This window comes from Protopterus annectens, chromosome 13.part0 (genome assembly GCF_019279795.1).
Source record: "Protopterus annectens isolate FY-2018-M chromosome 13.part0, PAN1.0, whole genome shotgun sequence".
Taxonomy (NCBI): domain Eukaryota; kingdom Metazoa; phylum Chordata; order Ceratodontiformes; family Protopteridae; genus Protopterus; species Protopterus annectens.
The window spans coordinates 308,245,656-308,266,411 of record NC_056747.1 but is presented as its reverse complement, the minus strand read 5'-3'; the positions used below and the strand labels follow the sequence as shown (position 1 = coordinate 308,266,411).

Below are 20,756 nucleotides of genomic sequence, written 5' to 3'. Positions count from 1 at the left end.
AAGGCAAGTGCATATATAGTAATACATTTAACGTACATGTGCAATAGATACTTACCTTGGGGTTAGAAATAGGGTTAAGTGCATATATAGTAATACATTTGTGTAGCCCAATAGAAACCTGTTTAAGTTGTATGTGTTTGCAGGTCTTGCTATAAATTAATAGCACTACTGTTGAAAGTGTAACAAACAGTTGACAGTTTGAACGTACTACATAAATTAAACTTTTTTTGTACATGGGTGTTGTTTGTTCACGTTGACATACATTTATGTGTTATGCACATTGAATGAGCACAGGGGATACATGGGTGAAGTGTATATATGGGTGAAGTGTAGGTTATTTATTTTGTTTGGGTAGGCAGTACACAGCAGGAGGTGGAGTTGGCCAACTATGGAAATTCGATATTTTGAATTTCATGCTTTTTCACGTTTGGTGTACTTGTGGTTTGATATTTTGGTGTCGGCCTTTAGGGATTTGAGTATCTGAACGTTCGAAATAATGATATAGCCCCATGAGTTATGCTTGTGTTGTCTGTTCACTCAGAACAGTGTACACTAAGTGCAAGCATTAATGAATACCGGGGATATTATTTTTTATTAGTCGCAGCTTTTTTTTTTTTTTTACTTATTTTAGTAGTGTAGTAAGGGTTATTTTAGGAATTATTAGTCTGATATATTATATTAATGTATTTAGTTAAATAAACTTTAGCTTTAATATTTAGAATCGGGTCCACTTGGCCAGTAAAGATGTTTTTGATTATTTAGTTGTGGTCCATGTTTTTTTATTCAATTTTTATTGTTTCATTTTATTTTTACTTTTAATAAATTTAATTTATTGGGGTATAATTTAGGTAAAAAGTGCTGTTTTGGGGGTATAAGTATGTATTGTGAGTGTGCATGTACGTATGTGTGTGTGTACACATTTCCCTAGAATTACCATGGATAGAAAGGTGACAACTGATTAATGATATAAGTAAAGTAGTAATAACTATATGATAACATATGTAACTAGGACAGCGGTGAAGATATCTATACTTTTTCGTAAACACACATTTTTATCAGTGTCAGTTGCTAGGATACATAATATAATATCTCTCTTGCTCTCAAGCAGAATCCTGTAGTAAAATAAACAATACAAAATGTTAAGTAATTTTGCACACTGTTCAATTACTCTTTTATGCAAATGCTAAATTATTAACATTCCTGCAGGAATAGAAGATTATTTTAGAACAGATTTTCCAGTATGTACAAAATGCATACAATGCAATGTGTCTTCTGGTCAAACAGACATTTTGCCATAGCAAGCTAAGAAATTGCCAGGTCAGAATACCCTGTCATAAAGGCAGCATGTGTGTGTACAGTACAGTACAGTACAGTATGTAGCCTGTTGTAACTCTTCATCATGAGATGTATCTATAACTACAGTACATACTCAGGGATTCTAGGTAATGTATAAATGTTCCTGGTCATTCTGTGATAGGAATGTTAAGAAATTGCCTGGCATCATGGTAAACACGGCCTCCACTTTTTTCATGACATGTATTATTGCTTTTCAGGTTTGCTCTCCAGCACACAGAGACCAAAATCTTCATCCCGGCCCCCACTGGGAACCTGATCTTCACAAGTTATCAGGTCAGTTCTTCTTTGGCAGTTTTGTTTTTTAGGTCCTATATACCCTGTAGGCAGTGAATCTATTTTATTTTTTCTTTTCATTTTGTTTGCATGAATACAATGATCCTGTGTCCACGTGTTTGATATAGCATTTATACTGTATATACTGTTATGCATGTGTAGGAAGAGTAATGGTGGAAGAAATATATTTAAAAATGATGAGCGTGAGATTCCACTGAAATGGTGCAGAAACAGAAGTACAAGTATTTTACGTTAAGCTGTTATTTTTGTGCAGTCCTTTTGCTAGTCAAGTAAAACCTGATAGGTACAAGTGCCTCTTTTAGGAGGCGACCCAGGAGCACTGGTCTGGTTATATGATATGCTCAGTCACACAGGGGGAGAACTACAGAAAAACAAATCAAAAATCCCTTAACAAAAATAACTAGAATTGTGTTTTTCTGAAACTGCATTTAACAAAATGTAGCAAACCTGCTGTTGCTCTTTGACATGCTTTAATATTTCAGGAATATTAGGTTTGTCATTTGGACATGGAGAGGACTACAGATGATGAATCATGAACTCCTAAATCTAAAAGACTGAAGGTGTATTTTTTAAACTGGGTAGCACAACAATGCATTGCTTTCTTGGTATGGTTTAATATTTCAGAACTGTTCCCTTTGTTTTTGGTTTGAGAAATTTGTGATTCAGTATTATGTAGCACTTCTGTCATACAGTATAAGACTGAAAGCTCTAATAGACAGACATAGCTCAGAAAGCTATAACTTGTTTACAGTTCACTGCCTTAACCAACTACACTGTACTTCTAGACAATAGAGACCATGCAGGACTGTGCACAAAGGCCTACAGGCAATTCTTATAGATGTCTGATTTGGTCTTTCACTGACATGTAGAATGAGCCCTTTCTTATTTGCAATGGTGATGGACAGGTTAACAGACGAGATCAGACCGGAGTCCCCATAACTATGATGTTTGCAGATGACATTGTGATCTGTAGTGAGAGTAGGGAATAGGTGGAAGCAGGGTTGCCAGACGTCCCTATTTGGGCGGGACTGTCCCGAGATCAGCAGCCTGATCCCAAGTCCCGCCCTGCCGGTTTAAATCCCGGCCAGCCTCCGCTTTGTTTGTTTTTTTTTTTTTTTTTTTTTTTTTTATTGTCCCGTATACCTGGCACACAGGTCAATCAAAAATTGCTAAACACGGAGCTTCTTGTGATCCGCATTAAACACGAGAAGCTCCGTGTTTAGCGATTTTTGATTGGCCCATATGCCGGTATACGGGCCAATCAAAAATCGCTAAACACGGAGCTACTTGTGTTGAATGCGGAACTGCAATGCATTAAACACGAGAAGCTCCATGTTTAGTGCAGAGCTACTGAGTGAGCTCAGTTCTTTAATGTGGAACTCTGTTCCGCATTAAAGACCTTTTTTTTTTTTTTTGGTCTTCACTTGCCGTGAGAGCTTCTTTTTTTTTTTTTTTTGTCCCTACCTGGGGGGCTGGAAATCTGGCAACCCTGGGTGGAAGAGACCCTGGAGAGATGGAGATATGCTCTAGAGAGAAGAGGAATGAAGGTCAGCAGGACTAAGACAGAATATATGTGTGTGAATGAGAGTGAGGATAGAGGAATGGTGAGGATGCAAGGAGTAGAAGTGGCGAAGGTGGATAAGTTTTAAATACTTGGGATCAGTAGTTCAGAGTAATGGTGAGTGTGGAAGAGAGGTGAAGAAGAGAGTACAGGCAGGATGGAGAGGGTGGAGAAGAGTGTCAGGAGTGATTTGTGACAGACGTGTACCAGTAAGAGTGAATGGGAAGGTACAAGACAGTAGTGAAACCAGCTGTGTTATATGGTTGGAGACAGTGGCACTGACAAAAGGGCAGGAGTTAGAGCTGGATGTGGCAGAGTTAAAGATGTTAAGATTTGCAGTGGGTGTGACGAGGGTGGACAGGATTAGGAATAAGTATATTAGAGGGTCAGCCCAGGTTGGAAGGTTTGGAGACAAAGCCAGAGAGGCAAGGTTACATTGGTTTGGACATATGCTGAGGAGGGATGCTGAGTATAGTGGGAAAAAGACGCTAAGGATGAAGCTACCAGGTAACATGGAAAGAGGAAGGCCTAAGATAAGGTTTATGGATGTGGTGAGAGAGGACATGCAGGTGGTTGATGTGACAGAGCAAGATACAGAGGACAGGAATAAATGGAAGCAGATGATCCACTGTGGCGACCCCTAATGGGAACAGCTGAAAGAAGATGATGAAGATAGTACCTGAAATGTCTATGGACAATCAAGGTATGAGGTATCCTTTCTATGTCATTTTTACATTCTGGAAAGAAGACAAGAGAGATGAATAGATTAGATCAAAGTAAACTCAGATGCCACTTTATGCATAAATGAAAGATTAGTTCTTAAGGAAACTCTGTCTTTGTGGAAAATGAGATAAGATGGACTCACCATAAGAGCTTGTAGCACAGATATTTTTCATGCAAAGGTCAGAGCAATTTGTAGCACTGTTGCATGTTAAGAATCTCAAGTTAGCTTCATGAGCTGGTCCAAATGAAGCAAAAGTTAGCTTTGCAAAGACAAATTTAAGATCCCAAGGAGGAGCCACCTGTTTTGTAGGAGGCTTGGTATGCAACACCTCTTTCAAAAAAATCTTCGTATGAGATTGCATTGATAGAGGGAGATCCATAGGCAGGCATGCTGAAATGGGCAATAAATTAACTTAATGGAGGAGTAAGACATGCCAGAGGACAATAACTCACACAAATACTGTAGAACCAGAGGGACACTTGGCCTGAAAGGATTCTGGTACCAACTGAAAAAACATGTCCATTTGCTAACATATGATTTTCTAGCAGCAGGTTTTCTTGCCTCCTTTAACGAATGCTACACAAACTCATAAAATAGTTGCCTGAAACATATTAATACCACCATCCTGGCATTAACTGCAGTTGTTTATAGTTGGGATATATCAAACTCCCTTTGTCTTGCCTGAGTAGGTCCAACCTATGAGGAAGCTTGTGGCAATTACCCTTCCCCATTTCCAAAAGAAGGGAGAACCACTGCTGCCTGGCCCAGAAAGGAAACACCACAGTGATCTTTGGAGATTCTTTCTGAGTCTTAAAAATGACCCTAGATATTAGTAGAAATGGTAGAAAAGCATTCAGGAACATTCCTGTCCAAGGAAAAGAAAAAAAATTCTATTTTCCATGCCTTCTTGCATAGAGTCCTAGAGCAGAACTTTGCCAATTGATTGTTGTGGATGGTGGAAAAAAAATCTATTTGAGGTGTTCCACACAACTGGATCAACTCTTGGCAGACCCCCTGTTTCATTTTTCAGTCACAAGGGTCTGTCCTCGTCACTCAGCTTGTAAGCAACAAAAGTTTGCTTCAATAGTATGTAACATGCCTGTAGAGTGAGATTGTGCTGAAAAGCTATATCCCAGGCTACTATGGCTAGTCTGCCCAAAGGATAATGTCTGCCCCCCCCCGTTTATGTAGCACACCACTCTGGTGTTATCTGTAACCACTTGTAACTGTCCTGTGGACCGTAAATGATTGAGAGTCCTGAAAACATTTATGAGTGTCAACATCTCTTTCATGTTTATATGTTTTTGTTTGTTTGTTTTTTTTTTTTTTTCTGTTTCAAAAACCCTGCAGTTTAATCCCAGTAGAAACTCTCCAAGTAAAGTCTGAGGCATCTGTTGTTACAGACTGTGTTGGAGTTGGAAGGGAAAATGGGAGATCTGGATTCTGAAAAAATTGGTCTCTCTACCAAAGAATCTTTCTTTTGACAATCCCCAAAACCGGAATCTAAAATGTCAGGGGATTTTGGTGTTTGGACAATACAGATTTTAGGTACAACTAAATTTTTCTCATGTGGACTCTTGCCCGAGGAATCATGAAAATCATAGCTGCCATGAGATCCAGAATCCTGAACATGTTCCAGGCTGAGACAGAAGTCTGAGTGGAAAAACTCAGGAATACGTCTTGATACAGATCTACTTTTTCATGTGAAAAAAAAGCTGTTTGAACTGAGGTACTTAGGGGGAAAGCCCAGGAAAAGAACCCAGTGAGAAGGAATTAAACAAGATTTTGGTATGTTCTCCTGGAACCCCAGTCTGTGTAGATCTAGCACCCAAGTAAGAGATTCTTGACACCGTTTAAAAGTTTCTGCAAAAATAGTTAAAAGGTATCTAATCATATGAGTTTGGTAGTTAATGATTTGAAAAGAAAAGGTAGCTGAATTTTATACTTTATTTCCATATCTGCCCATAGCTCTGCTGTCCTTGTCACTAGGCAAAGCATTTGTTTGTCAAATTCAGTGGAGACTATGAAAACAAAAACCAGAAGACAAAATTACCCTGTACTTGTGAACGCCAAAGGAATTCTTGTATAGTCCACACTTGTAAATTCTCCACACTCAAATGGCTGCTGTAGATAGAATCCAGGATAAAATCAGTTATGTTAGATGCTAAATAAATGTCCACAAAGAGGTCCTATGCGACAAAATATCCATATGAATCAAGTAGTAAAAAAGATTTCTCCAAAAGCTTTATTGAACCAATACTGTGAAGCACTTTTCGTCCCACTAATAGTGGGACTTCTTCAGACAAACAGATTCTGACAAAAACCAAGGTTTAAATACTGGTTTTGGTGCCAAAAAGGTGCCGTTGCTAGGTTACAGTTCTGTGCTTCAATTAGTTAAAGGTATAGTGTCCTAACAACTAATGAGGTGAATCTATGAATGGATGAAACAAAATCAACAAAACTTCAGAACCATTAAAAAGATTAAAAGCATCGCTAAGATGTCATTATTACAGTATCTAAATAAATACTAAATATAAAACAAATATAAAAATATATAAAGTATATATGGTAATACAAATCACATCTATATATTACTACATGTTTCAGACTAAGGAATGAGCAGTAACAAACAAAAACCAGTATGTACAAAAGATACTCAACCTGAGCACTGAATACATATATAAATAAATCCCATCAAACAATCGAGTGGTTACAAAAAAGAAAGAACGTTGTTGTGGGAAATTGCTATTGAAAGATGGTACAAAGTCACATTAGAACTACAATAGTCTGGTCAGAATCCCACCTAAAACACATACATAACTACAAAGTCTAACAAAAGTCATAAATATATGTTCAGGATATACAGTGACACCTGAACAAAGAACTATTAAATAGTGCAATTGATGTAGCCAGGTCACGTAGAAAGCAGGTGTATTGCAATTGTAAAAGAAATATTGTAAAAATATATATGCTAACATGTAAATGATAAATTTAAAATCAAACAGCAACTAGTAAACTTATATAAAGGTGAAATGCAAGGTACTAAGGACAAATTACTCCATAAGTGCGTGGTAATGTACAGAAATTCACTTCGAAAACAAAGCAAGCAAACCCCCCCCCCCCCACAAGAGTATATAACATGACAATGGTATATATCAACGTCGTAGGCTTCTCAATTTCAGTAACGGATATAATGTAATAGTCTCATTAAGGCCTGGGGGGGGGGCATTGGCATGGCACCTAATCTGCCAAAAAAGTTCTAGTACTTCCAACAGGACTTCAAAGGGTCTTTCACGGTTGTCAGGTGATATGGTATCAATTGCTTTAAAATTGAAATTATGGCTAGGGTTGTCAGTAATATGTTTAGCAAGTGCATTCTCTGTTTTCTTTTTTTTGATTGCGTATAGGTGTTCGTAGACCCGTTCTCGTAGTTTCCTGTCAGTTTTTCCTAAATAAAATGAAGGACAAGCCTGGCACTATGCCAAGTAAATTACTTTGGTTGACAAGCAGTTGAATTTATATTTGAGGTCATATGTAATGTTCCTTACTGTGAATGTCTGCCCTGTAATCATATGTGCACAATACTTACACATATTGCACTGATACATACCCACTCTCTGTGTTCCTAGTGACACATTGTTTTGTAATATCTGTTTCAAGTTTCTTCCTTTTTTCCAGACAATCTTTGGCTTAGGTGGTAATTTTTTACTCAGAACACCATCATTAGATATGATGGTCCAATTTTTATTAATGATGAGAGAGATAAAGTTACTGTCTAAGCTATAGGGAGTAATAAAAGAAACATTAATATACATGGGTTCACTAGTACTTACAGGAACGGGTACTTGATTCAAGGCATTAAGAATCGGCATATAGGTACCTGCTTCTCTTTTTGATCCATCCTCAGACATAACTTCATCAATAAGATGTTTAGGATAACCTCTCATGGTAAACATAGAACACAAAAGTCTACATTCATCATGAAAGTCATAGTTCCTTGATATCATTCGGTACGAATTGACCTTTTACAACAGGCTTTTTCTGATAAAGGGGATGGCAGCTTGAATAGTGTAATAAAGTATTAGAATAGGTATCTTTCCTGGGTATGTTAGCATAGTAAACTTTGTTTTTAAGGTCCTTCCTTAAATCTGCATCTAAATAACTAATCCTGTGTCTATTGAAGTTGGATGTAAAAGTTAGAAAGTTAGAACTAGAATTAAAAAGTGATACTAATTCATGTGCTGTATCTTCATTCCCTTCGATTAGAATAAAAATATCATCTAAAAAGCGTGTATAGTACCTGATCTGATTCGTAAGGTCATGATTTCTACTTGTTATATCCTTTTCCCAATAGGCCATGACTAGATTGGCAAAACTAGCGCCGCAAGGTGAACCCATGGCCACCCCTATTTTTTGTAAATAAATATTATTATTGAAGGTAAAAAAAATTATAGGACAACACTAAATCAAGCATATGTTCAACTAATTCTACCTCAAGTGTAGGTGCTTGGTGCTTTCTCAACATGTAGCTAACATATTCAATACCTTCTGTGTGTGGTATACATGTATATAAATCTTTAACGTCAACTGTTAAGAAATTAAATGAATCATTATACTCGACTTTGTTGATATTATACAAAAAAGACCACAAATCCTTACATATGTTTTTTTCTTTCAGTACATATTTTTTCAAAATTGAATCAATAATTTTGGCACATGGATACGTCATACTATTACGTCCATCTACTAGTGGTCGAATGGGGGGGTTAATTAGGGACTTATGAATCTTGGGGATGCCGAAAAGAATAGGAATCTTGGGTGCAAGCATGTTCAAATAATTAAATGTAGTCAAGTCAATCCTTCCCTCTATAAAGAAGTCGTTAAATGTAGATTTTATGATTTTATACGCTTGATACATTTCGTTCTTGGAAGATAATTGATAAGCAGTATTGTCAAGGAGGGATTCCATTTTCTCAATATATTGTGATTGTGTCATTATAACCAAACCGCCACCCTTGTCAGTCTTTTAATCTTTTTAATGGCTCTGAAGTTTTGTTGATTTTGTTTCATCCATTCATAGATTCACCTCATTAGTTGTTAGGACACTATACCTTTAACTAATTGAAGCACAGAACTGTATCCTAGCAACGGCACCCTTTTGGCATCAAAACCAGTATTTAAACCTTGTTTTTGTCAGAATCTGTTTGTCTGAAGAAGTCCCACTATTCAGTGGGACGAAAAGCGCTTCACAGTATTGGTTCAATAAAGCTTTTGGAAAAATCTTTTTTACTACTTGATTCATATGGATATTTTGTCGCATAGGACCTCTTTGTGGACATTTATTTAGCATCTAACATAACTGATTTTATCCTGGATTCTGTCTACAGCAGCCATTTGAGTGTGGAGAATTTACAAGTGTGGACTATACAAGAATTCCCTTGGCGTTCACAAGTACAGGGTAATTTTGTCTTCTGGTTTTTGTTTTCACTTGTTTGTTACTTTTTGCGTTTGTCAGTGGAGACTATGGCTGGATCCAAGGACAGATTGATATGTAAGACCACCCCCTCGTTGGTCAGGTCTGATCATAAGCTAATCACCCTTGACATCCACATCCCTCCCCCACCCCCAGTAAGGTAACCTCCATAAAAATCTTCTCCAAAGCCAACTTCATGCTACCTCAAGTCAGAAGTTACAAACTTTATGACACCCATGCAGACAGGAACTAAAAGTTTGACTACTGAATCTTACACTAAGGCACTGTACGAGCACATCCACTCATGCATGAATCGTGCGATCCCAAATACAACCAAGGCACTCTCCTCCAAGAAAGGAAGCCAATCTGGTGGTCCCCTACCATAAACAAACTTTACAACAAAAGGAAGAAACTGTTGCAGAAAAGAGGAAAATCCCAGGATGCAAAAAACTCCCTTACCAGCCTCAGTAAGAAGCTGAAATCCTTCATAAGATCCTCCAAAGCTAGTTACGAAAATAAAATTGCCAAAGATTCCAAAGACAACCACAAGGCATTCTATAACTATGTCAAGAATCTAAATGGCAATGCTCAGATTTGCTCTGAGCTACAGTAGAATGGCATTAAATATACTGATCCCAAGGATATTGCCAATATCCTGGTAGATTGAGTCAGTGTCAAATTCACCCCCCTCTCACCTCCTAAAGGGCCCATCTCAACACCGAATGTTTGCCAAATTCCAGTAATAATGACCACACAGGTAAAAACCGCACTCTCCAAAGCTAAGAATACAGCATCCATGGGACCAGACAACATCCTGATCTGTATACTACATGAACTACAAAATGAACTGACACCTCACCTAAGTGTCATGTTTAATCATAGCCTCACCTCAGGCTTTGTGCCCACTGAATAGCATACAGCTACAGTTATCCCACTCCACAAGGGGGGATCCACCTTGAACCCTGGGAACTACCACCACATCAGTCTGACAAGCCTGATCTGCAAGGCCATGGAACTTATATACAAAGACATTGGCAACCTTCAAACACTGAACCCCACCCAGTTTGGGTTTGTGAAGGGCCGATCTTGTCTCCTGAACCTGACTGACTTCTCCAGAGCTGTGGGCATGGGTAAGATGGTCCACACAGCCTATCTGGACCTCGCCAAGACCTTTGACACCATCCCCCACTCTGGAATCATAGATAAACTTATTAAGCTGGGCATTAATCCCTATGTCACTCGATGGGTTGCCAACTGGCTTACTGACAGAACCCACACTGTAAAAGTAGCCAACTCCAAATCCAGCTTTAGGCAAATGACAAGTGGAGTACCTCAGGGTTCAGTCCGCTCTTGTTCAGCATATACTTCTCTGAAGTACAGGCCAACACTAAGGGACTCTGGCTAACAAAGTTTGCAGATGATTGCAAACTGGGAGCCATTATTTAATCCCCAAATGATGTGGATTTTCTACAAAAGAGCCTTACAGAAAGAGATGTATGCGTGTGTGTACACATTTCCCTAGAATTACCATGGATAGAAAGGTGGCAATTGATTAATGATATAAGTAAAGTAGTAATAACTATATGATAACATAGTTGGTGCCAGAGCCATGGGCTCAAGCTCAATGCCAAGAAATGTATCATTATCCCCTTTGTGAAAAAACATGTACCCGTGAATTACCACATAGGTGGCAGTACACTAAACACTGAAACTGTGATAAGAGACTTAAGGATACAGGTGGACAGTGGTCTCACCTTCAATAACCACATCACCACAACAGTCAGGAAATCCTTCTATGTGGCACTCCTCATCACTAAGGGCTTTTCATCCAGAAAAAAGGAGGTCATTGTCCCACCGTACTCATCCCTCATTAGACCCATTATAGAATACAATGCCCTGTTTGGTATGTACCTCTCAAGACATCTGCAACAACTGGAAAGGCCACAGAAATACCTCACTAAAAGAATCACAGGCCTAAAGCAGATGCCCTATGCTGGCCATCTAAAAAAAACTCCAGCTATACTCTGTTGCATATCATCTACTCAGAGGTGATCTCTGCTTAACATACAAGGCCATGTCAAACCCAGAGCTGATGGACATGCTACACTTAAAGAAATCCCAATCTCTCAGAGCCACACACTCCAGGGATCTAAACCTTGTCGTCACAATAAACAAAACATGCTGGAGGGATAAGTTCCTGACCCAGAGACTCCCCAGACTCTGGAATAGACTGCCCATACATGTCAAGCAGAGTGCCTCTTTGGCCTTCTTCAAAAGGAACCTTGATTGGATGGGAGATAGGAAATTCACCCCAGGGATCATGTCAGTCGCCCTGCTAGACAGGGGTCCAAGGAAGTAAATATTGTGGGAAGAAATAGCCAGGGAATTGTTATGGCTAGGCTTGTATAGGCCCTAGGGCCAATAGCCTAGTACCAACCTATGAACCTATGAACTTATGAGTGTCTAGAATCTTAGAAAACTTAGGTGCTGAAGGATGATATGCATTGTTTAAATAAGCTGAGGAAAATGTATCCTGCATTGGGGGGGGGGGGGTTACAGAAGGCTTTGGGTACACAGTTTTATATATCTCAAGTCACATTACCTCTTCTGTATATCAAACACTTGGTTACCTTTCCACTGAGAATGATGCATAATTTTCAGTAGTGTCTCTCCAAAAGAGAGTTCTCCTAAGGGGAAATCAGGGGAAAAAGGTATCTTCATCCGCTGATTCAAAACCCACTGGATAATGAAACTGGGAGGAGTAAGCCAGGGATTCCAGTTCAGATTCAGACCCTTCATCTTCAGAAGCAGTGTCTCTGCCCCTCTTGTGAGGGAGGGAAGAAGAGGAAGAAACTGAGGTTGAAGGGACCTGAGGCAGCGTCTAAGACATAAATGCCTTGAGAGAAATCATACCACTCTTTCTGAGGGTTCTTAGTGATAGAAGTAGCAGAATGAAAGGTGCTCTCTGTTTTTTGTTTCTTCATTTTTTGGAATTTCCGCAGAAACAACGTGAGGCATGATCATATTCCTAACATATCTCTATAAGGAAATGGGAACTTCCTCTCAGATGAGGATATGTGGTATGTTCCTTAGGTCCCACAGAGCAGGTTCTTCCCTTCATGGCCTTGTATGCAGTCTGATCATTTGTGACTGACGTGCCCACATGCTGCATCTTTTCATGACATCATGAGCAGGAACTGAAACTGGGTGGTCTGAGGGTTTATTAAATGTCACAGTAGAGAATGTAGGGTCTGACTGGACAAACAAAGCTTTTGCATGCTTTGACTTCTTAAGCTTCTTATGCATCTGCTAAGGGATGTTCAGCGAGGCAAATTCAGGAACAATCCTACCTTGTGCAAGTGCTTTTAGTCACTGATTTTCTAGGTAAATTTTATGAGAAGTTAACAGACTCAGTATAGTTTTAGGAACAAAAAGATTACTAACTGAACACTACCTAAAGTTGTAGTTACAGCCTAGACAAAATAAACACTTAGAATGCTAGTCTTTATGCAGTATCTGCCTCTCATAGTCAAATTTACTTCTCTAAGCAGACATTTAGTCAAACGTTTAGGAAAACAGGAAGGGTCCTCAATGGAAATACTTATCTGCCCACTTGCAGTGGAAATGGATAAAGACCATACTGTTGACAGACTGATACGTGTAATTTCTTTCAATTTAGGCTCATGAAAAGAAAAAGTTCAGAGGAACTCGGTGCCCGTATATTCTTTATGTACCAGCACACACTGTCATACCTGGGTCATGAGGAAGATGTAATGCACAAGAGGAAGGCACCCAAGTTTTGGTATATTGAACTAATGTATGGTATCCTTCGCAGAGTACTTCCCATATGTCAGCAATACAGCGATCACATGAAGGACATCTGTAGTTCCAGGCCACACTTTCAAGCTGAGGCGTTAAGCTAATCATTTGTAAATGGCAGCATGCTTAAAAAGATTGACTTTGCATCTATACCTACGATGAAGAGATTTTAGTATCCCTGCAGCTAGATTGCTATATATACAACCAATAAACTAAACTATTTTGTTAAAACAACAACAAGGACAGGACACCAGTTTATTAAAAAACACTATCAAAAAAACTCTAATGCCTCAGGTCAAAAAAGGCTTCATGGCATAAAGAAACATAAAATTTAATCTTCTTAAATAGCACTTTCATCTGCCTCTAATCATACAATTATTTAATTAAACAAAAGCTTCAAATTAGAGACTTGCAGTTGCATTCTTGATTCAGTCTAACAGGTGTCAGGGTTACAAACTTCAGAATAATCAGAGCTTCTTTATATAACAATTTCCTTTTTATGTCAAAACTACCTTCACCAACCTTTATTTTCTCTGAAATTGTTGCCCTGAGCCCCGTTGGATCACTACCATGACAAGATTTAAAATGTAAAGCAAGAGGGCTTTCCATCTTGACATTCTTAATGTCTCTTACATGTTCTTGCAATCTGCTTTAAAAAGTCCCCTTGCTTTCCCCAGTATAATACATCTTACAGGGACATTTCAACACATGAATAATGCCTTCAGTATAACAATAATACTTATTAATGGGAATAAACAAAATCCCGTTAATATTATCAAATTTCCTTACTATAAACTTACAAGTGATAGAACAGTTACATGGAAAAGTTCCCACCGCACTCGGTTGAACAACTATATTAATCACAGGCTTCTTAAACTTACTATGAACTAAAAAATCTTCGATATTACAGCCTCTCTTATATGAGAACATGGGGTTACAATTCTATACATCTGCAAACTTTTTATATCTAAGTAAGAAACCCCAATAATATCTAATAATATCTTCTACTTGTCTACTTGGAATATTATACATGGTAACTACATAAACATTCTTATTACCATCCTTAGATACTACTCTTTTACCAGCCTCACTACCAACATATTTATTCAACTGGCCATCGGTCCCCCTTTGATTATCATTAACTCTATGTAGAGCTGTTTCTACCACCTGTCTATCATACCCCCTGTCATGAAACATAGCTGCCACTCTTTCCAACTCATACTTCAATACATTGTTATCATTACATAGTTTTGAAATGCGTAAAAATTCACCATAGGGCAATGCGATTTCTTCTATACTCCACACCCTAGGTTTTAACAAAATAGGATTTCAGCTCTGCACAAATACTTGTTACGTGACCAATCCAGTAGCAACCTTTCACTGTTTGTATCCTCACTGTCTCTCCTTCTTTCAATGGATGAAGAAATCTGCTCATTTTGTCATAGCTGGACTTTTGAAAAGAACACTTCTTAAATAACTGGGCTCTAATGGCTTTGTTGTTTTTAGCTTTAGGCCTCAAACTAGAATTGATAGGCAATGTTGTTCTGGTTTGCCTGGATAGAAGTCTCTCAGCAGGTGAGCCAAGTATATCATCACAGGGTATATTTCTGAGGTTGAGTAAATTAAAAAAAAAAATGTCGTTATTATCACCTTTGACTTCTCAAGTAATTGCTTTGCATTCTGTACTGCGCAATCAGCAAGTCCATTTGACTGTGGATACTCTGGACTACTAGTAACATGTATGAAGTCCCATTCTCTGGCAAATTTCTGAAACAACTGACTGGTAAATTGGGTACCATTGTCAGAGATTAATTTCTGTGGACTGCCTTGGACTGAGAAATGGCATTTCAACTTACTAATGACTGTAGTAGAAATTAGATTAGGTAGTAGATCAATCTCAAACCAATTCAAATAAGAGTATACCAGTGCTAAGTAATGAAACAAGAGAATCACCAAACTGGAGAATGTGCCTGGAACTAAGACGAACTGCACAATTTCTTGAGCGTAAAAAACTTTAATCAATGCTTTCATCCACAGATTTCATCAAGTCTTGTGGTAGAAAAATTACACACTTCCATGACATCAAAGTCAAAATTCTTTATGTCAAGCTGTTCCATTGTAATTCTGAGCCATCTGGATAAGGTATCAGCCAAATAAAGACGTTTGCCTTTTGTATAGACCAGTTTGAAGTTGTACTTTTGCAATTGGAGCATCATTCTTTGTAATCTCACTGGAGCATAGGCTTCTTTAAAATAGTAACCAAAGGTTGATGATCAGTTTCAATCTGGATATCTCGACCATAGATATAATCATGAAACTTGGAACATGCAAACACTATTGCCAAAAGTTCCTTCTCAATTTGAGCATACTGCATCTCAGTCTGGGTAAGTGCTCTAGATGCGTAGGCTACCTACTGGCCTGCCTTCTTGGAGAATAACTGCACCTAAACCAAATTTTGAAGCATCGCAAGAAAGAGTTACTGGTTTGTTGACATCATAGTACCTTAATGTTGGTGGGGTGGCAATTTTCTGGTTAAGAACATCAAATGCTTTCTGGTGCCATTCTAGCCATGACCATGTAACAGTTTTACTTGTGAGCTCTCTCAAAGGTGCTGTCAATTCACTGTAGCCTGGTATAAACTTGCCTAAGTAGTTGACCATACCAAGAAAATGTTGTACAGCTTGCACATTATATGACTGCTTGCTTGGACTGGCCTGGTCTCAAGCCAATACTTGTAAATAAATGACCTTCAGGTAATCTGAATTTGCACTTTGGAGGATTGAGCTTTAAGTTCACTTTGCATGCTCTGTCTAGAACTCTCTTAAGATTTCTGTCATGCTGTACCTCACCATTGCCAATAAATCATCTACCATTATGGCACAAGGATAACCCCAAAAAAAGTTGCTCTATTGCATGCTGAAAGACTTCAGTTGCCGAATTTATTCCAAATGGCATCCTGAGGAATCTATATCTTCAAAATGGGGTACTGAATGTAGTCAGTAGTGAAGATTTGCGATCAAGCATCACTTGCCAAAATGAACTTTTTGTATCCAAGACAGAACAAACAGTAGCATTCGGTATCAGGGCTGCAACTTCTTCAACTGTATGCATAGGATGATGTGGTCTCTTCAATGCTTTGTTCAAATCTCGTGGGTCAATGCATATTCTGATTTCATCTGAACCTTTTTTATTAGCTGCTGCCATAGACGACACCAATTTGGTAGGTTCTGTAACTGGACAAATTACACCTTGTTGCACCATTTTATCTAACTGAGCTTTGACTTTAGGCTGCATGGCTATGGGAACTCTTCTTGCTGGTCTGATCACTGGACTGATCTCTGGGTCTAGTTTCATAGACTATACCACAGGAATTTGCCCAGCTTGTCATCAAAAACATCAACATACTCTGAAAAAATAGTGAGCTGGAACTGGGACATGTGCTTATACGATGAACTTCTTTGGTAAAAGATTAATTTTCATACTGTCCCTGAGACCTAATAATGGCTGCACAGGTCTTCCAACTACATAGAATAATAGGCTATAACAGTTCTTGCCCAGATAACATGAAAATACTACAGAGTCTTCAGTTTGAATTTCTTAACCTCCATAAGCAACAAGCTTCACACAGCTAGTCACATTTAGTTGTTCACCAGCTCTGACCCTTGAGAATGTATCTGCAAACATAACATTACACTGTGAACCAGTGTCAACATAACATTACACTGTGAACCAGTGTCTACCTTGAGCTTGGTGGATTTACCATTGATCTGAACAGTACAAAACACTTAATTTATTGCCAGTAAATGTACTGCCTCAATCGTTTCACCAGTCACTGACACACCATCCACATAGAAAGTGGACTGTTGCAGGTTTACTTGATCAACTTGCTTTTTTCAGTGACCCTTTTTTGTAACTCTGTTAGGTCTACTTGATTTACAAACTCTCTTAAAATGGTTCCACTTCTTATATTTGTGGCATTGCTGACCAAATGCTATGCACTTTTCTCTTCTGGACTCATGGTTGGCACCACAATTGCGACAATTAACAATAAAGCTTGATTTGGGTTTTGCTGATTAATCCTTATACTGTACTCAGTAGCGTCTGCTCTGCACTGGGCATGCTCATTTAACTGAACTGGTCTTGGAATTTGCTAGAAGACTATGAGTTTTGCCTGGAAGTCCTGCAGGGGCTGCTGCTGCCATGTGCTCAGACCTGCTTTTTCCTGTCACATGTTGCATGCTGGCTACATTAGTTCTTGGTCCTGTTGAAACCATGCTCTTATCACTAGCAAGCATACTTGTGTGCCTCTCTGTAACTTCATGGATCTGACAAATCTCAATGGTTTTGCTCAGCATTAAGACACTGTCATGAACCAAAATCTTTCTCACAGCAGAATTATTAATACCAGACACAAATCTGTCCTTTATTAACTCATCTTTTAAATCACCAAACTGACATGTTTTAGCTTTGTTTGTTAGGTCAGTAATGTAAGCTGCAAATTCTTTCCCTTTGCTTTTGATAACTTGTGTAAAACAAATGCCTCTCTAATGTAACATTAGTCTGGGGATTACACATTTCTCTGAATTTGCACTTCAAACATTCCTTTGATTCAGCCTGCATAACAATACGAGTTTCCCCTTCACTTTCATACACTGCTTATACAAAGGAACACTCCCTTTCAATGGCTTCTGATCCTGCTAGGTTTAGCAAAATGACTGCCCTGGTGCATCAATCTTTGTCAGAATAAGCTGCTTGTATAAAAATATCGTACTCTTGCTTAAATATTCTCCAGTTCCCTGCAATATTCTGATCACATACAAGTGGTGAGGGCTTTCAAAATCTGTCTGCCATATTAACATACCTTAGTGAAGACTTTTGCAAATATGCATGAACACATACACTTGTACATACAAATGTGCTTGAAATTTATGCTAGTACTTGCAATAGCACGATAAGCCTCTGTATAACTGAACTTTACAAAACAAATCTCCTGGGCACTGTAATACACTGAAATCACTTTACTGTAAAAGTCACTTGTCTTGAAATTATTTTAATGTATGAGTCATGTATCATCATTTTAAGAAACTTTTTGAATAACTGCGTAGTGCGAATAAACTGGGCTATAGAAGCTGAGGGCTAGAAACATTTCGAAGCAACTGTACTTTACAAATAAACTATTTCAAAGTAATTGCAATTTGTAAATAAAACTGTTTCAAAGTAATTACACTTTGCAAGTGAACTGAGCTGAAGAAGTTTGGAGTGAGAAACACTTCAAAATAACTGCACTTTGTGAATAACAGTACAGAGCACACTACCACAACCTCACTCCCATTATTTAAAGCTAAACTAAAACTTTTCCTTTCCAATCACTGGCTATGCTCTTGTAACAACCCTGACTAACCGTTTGTTTTTCTTTCAGCCGTCTGCTTCTTTCATCCCCTCACTTCTTTTTCTCATTTCCAGCTCACCCGAGTTCCCTTTTCATAAGTGTCCCTGTGACTCTTTCTTAAAATAGAAATATATCTATTTTTTTGTCAACTTCTTACAATGCTGCAATAGACTATCCTAGTTGTTTATTTGAATTTGACATTTTGTCTCCTGCTAAGCCTCTTACTGAACTCTATTGCTTATATAACTTGTAGCAGGTTTAATGTATGTTCTATAGTATTGTATAATGTATGTTCTATAGTATTGTATAATTCTGTGTTCCTGCATTGTGTGACATTTTTAACTTGTATTAGTAGATTGTAGTGGAGCTTTTCTCCTCGGGCCTCCACTGAAAATGGACATGTATCCAGTTGGACTAGCCCGGTTAACAAATGTAAAATAAAATAAATAAATAAAATAAAATTTCCCAAAATGACTGCACTTTGCCAAATACTCTGTACAGTGCAAAAAACACTCTGTAATGGCAGCACTCTGCGAGTATACACACCCATGCACAAGAAACTTTTTGAAATGGCTGTATTTGACTGCACTTAACAAAATAGTTGCACTTCGCACACAACAAACTGTTCGGAATAAATGCTCAGCAATAAACACACACTGTAAGCACTTTTACACACTTTGAGATACTTCGAATAACTCTAGTTATGCAGTTCAAGGCTTCAATCAATGTGAAGTAGTAATTTATGCCAAAACACGTGATCGCTTTGCTTTATTTATGCTCAATGTGTCCTTTTCTGTCCCTTCTATTATATTTGTTTTGCTCATTTAATCTCTTAATGTGCCCTTTCTGCCCTTTCATTATATTTATTTTGCTCATTTCATCTCTTTTCATGCCCATTATACTTTTTTGTGCTCGTTTTAACTCTAAACATGCTTGTTTTACCTTAAATATGTTTGTTTTATCAAATAACCTTGTTTCAAACATTTTGTTTGATTAATGAGCTTTTTTATGCTTCTGTTTTGCTTAATAAACATTTCTGTGTTGTTCATTTGCTTAGTAATAAGTTTTGTGCCCTGGTAATGCTCCGTTTTATCACTTTTAATAAATAAATCTTTCGCGTATATATATTGCTCTCCATTCACTTAGTTTGCCTTTGTCATTACCTCTGCACTTTGTGGCTATAAAGAGTAGTCTTCACATTACAACCCCAGATCTAACACCATCTCACTCACCAGGTCAGGAAGAAATAGGTGAACATTGTGGGTTCTTGCTGAAGCAGCTTTATTATATATAAAGACAACATAAACTAAGTTAAGTAACTTTAACTTATAAACAAGCTAGCTATCATGCACATAGATGTTAATGTTCTGGCTGCACCTTCAAAATGGCACTGAAGATAACACATGCTTGGAATTTATACAGTCTGCACATATAGACAGAAATGCTTCTTAAAGGTACAGCACACCTGTTACTCTACAGGTGGCATCGTATAGCAATTGTCAAATATGCATTACTAGAATAAAACAAAATAGTAAAAGGTAGCAAAGTTGATAGAACTGTTGTATAATTTCTTGGAAAATAAAAAGTTGCAGTGTGTACAAGCTTACAGAACAACAGAATAAACAACAATAATTGCACAAGGTTCTAAGTTAAACATGCAACAGTTAAATAAAAATCCTAAGGAAAGGGGAGTAGAAATGTAAGTTGAGGATGAAGTGGAAAGGAGGCAAACAGAGTTGAAGATGTCTAAGATGGATAGTGTTAGTTGAGTTGTAAGCAGGATTTGAGGTGATGTGAATATAGCTTATAATAGTGCAGGTAAGAGATGTTAAGAAGGACAAAACAGGGTAGAAGTCACGAAAGTAAAATGCTTCATGTGTTACAGTGTGTGTGTGTGTGTGGGGGGTACCTATGTTTTGTCAATGGGTTTTTACCTCAAATAATGAAAAAGACAGCACACCTGACCAAAAATCAGTTGATCGAGCTGTACCAGCTTTTTTTTTTTATTGAGATCACATAATAGCTGGGTTTAGGAAATTCACCTATTCCCCCACTGTAGTGTGATCTCAGAGCTTGCCCCCTGCAAAAAAGGTGCTTTTTTAATATGTTTAATTTCTAACATTAGATGTTTTATGTTTAG

General features: G+C 38.0%; 1 protein-coding gene across 4 annotated transcripts in view; it reads left to right on the top strand.

Moving 5' to 3' along the window:
• SHC2 (SHC adaptor protein 2) overlaps positions 1-20,756 on the top strand; it is a 584,758-nt gene that overhangs the window by 491,333 nt on the left and 72,669 nt on the right. For all 4 annotated transcript variants that reach the window (XM_044053899.1, XM_044053898.1, XM_044053897.1 and 1 more), the window contains one exon: positions 1,554-1,629. In XM_044053899.1, coding sequence (XP_043909834.1) covers positions 1,554-1,629 — 76 coding nt within the window. The remainder of the gene's footprint in view (positions 1-1,553; positions 1,630-20,756) is intronic.